The 952-nt window shown below is 61.2% G+C and overlaps 1 protein-coding gene across 1 annotated transcript; it reads right to left on the bottom strand.

The window, feature by feature from the left end:
• Positions 1-952, bottom strand: DQ04_22771000 (hypothetical protein; the record flags this gene model as incomplete). Its single annotated transcript, XM_009318119.1, has 1 exon — positions 1-952. A coding segment is annotated over one exon (952 nt), but the record flags the coding sequence as incomplete, so codon positions are not given.

The following is a 952-nucleotide window of genomic DNA, read 5'->3' as shown; positions in this document are numbered from 1 at the left end:
GTCCTGACGCCACTCCTCTTCAGCCTGGGCCAGCGCAGTCTCCGCCGCACCTTTGGCCGCGTTGGCCTGCTCACGAGCCCGCGTCGCAGATGTTCGAAAAGTATCCAGGAGGGCCGCAACGGTGCCGATGTCCCCACTCAATTTCTCAGATTGCTCAAGTGCATCGAAAATGTCAACATGGACTTGCCGTGACCTTTCCGTGGCGGTGCTGGCGTAGCCTACTGCTGCACTGGCGGACTCCTGCGCCCTTTGTCGGTCCGCTTCTGGGCCTGAGGCGTTAGCCGCCACCTTCTGTGCGTATTCCTTTGCATCCGTCGCAGCCCGGGACACGTTCGTCGCGCTCTCCAGCACAACTCCCGAGTGGCCCACCGCAAGTTGGGCACTCTGCTCCAGCGCATCGACGGCTGCCTTCACGACCAAAACCATATCAACTGCTTGCCCTGCTTTCTCAACCGCAGCAGACGCAGCAGCCACGGCCAACATCGCTTTCTGTTCTGTGTCAGAGTTCGTCTCCACCGCCCTGGCTTTCTGCGCTGCTTCCTCCGCCTTGGCCTGGGCACCCGTGGCCTTCTTCGATGCTTCGCCAGCAAGCGGAGTCGCCTCGTTGACCCTCTGGAGTGCTTCCTGAGCGAAGCGAATCGCCTCCGTAGCTTCCGCACCGATTCTCTGCGCGAGCGCCTTTGCTGCGTCGGCACTCGTAGCCGCGGAATCACACAGCGTCGCGACACCAGCGTAGTCTTGATCCCCCCCTTCCGCTTCCATGAGAAACACGGCGTCGTCGGCATCGGCCACGGCCTGTTCAGTTTTTCCCTGCAAGTCCACGGCACTGAAATATGATGCGTTGAGTTTCCCATAGGCCTTCTTTGCCAACTGACTCGCCCCCGTGGCCTTTTCGAACGCATCCGTGGCGTAACCCGCGGCATCACTGGCGTCCCTCAAAGCAGCTTCCGCA

The sequence above is a fragment of the Trypanosoma grayi genome, assembly GCF_000691245.1.
Source record: "Trypanosoma grayi strain ANR4 Tgr_2277_V1, whole genome shotgun sequence".
Lineage (NCBI taxonomy): Eukaryota > Euglenozoa > Kinetoplastea > Trypanosomatida > Trypanosomatidae > Trypanosoma > Trypanosoma grayi.
This window is presented reverse-complemented; position numbering and strand designations above follow the sequence as displayed.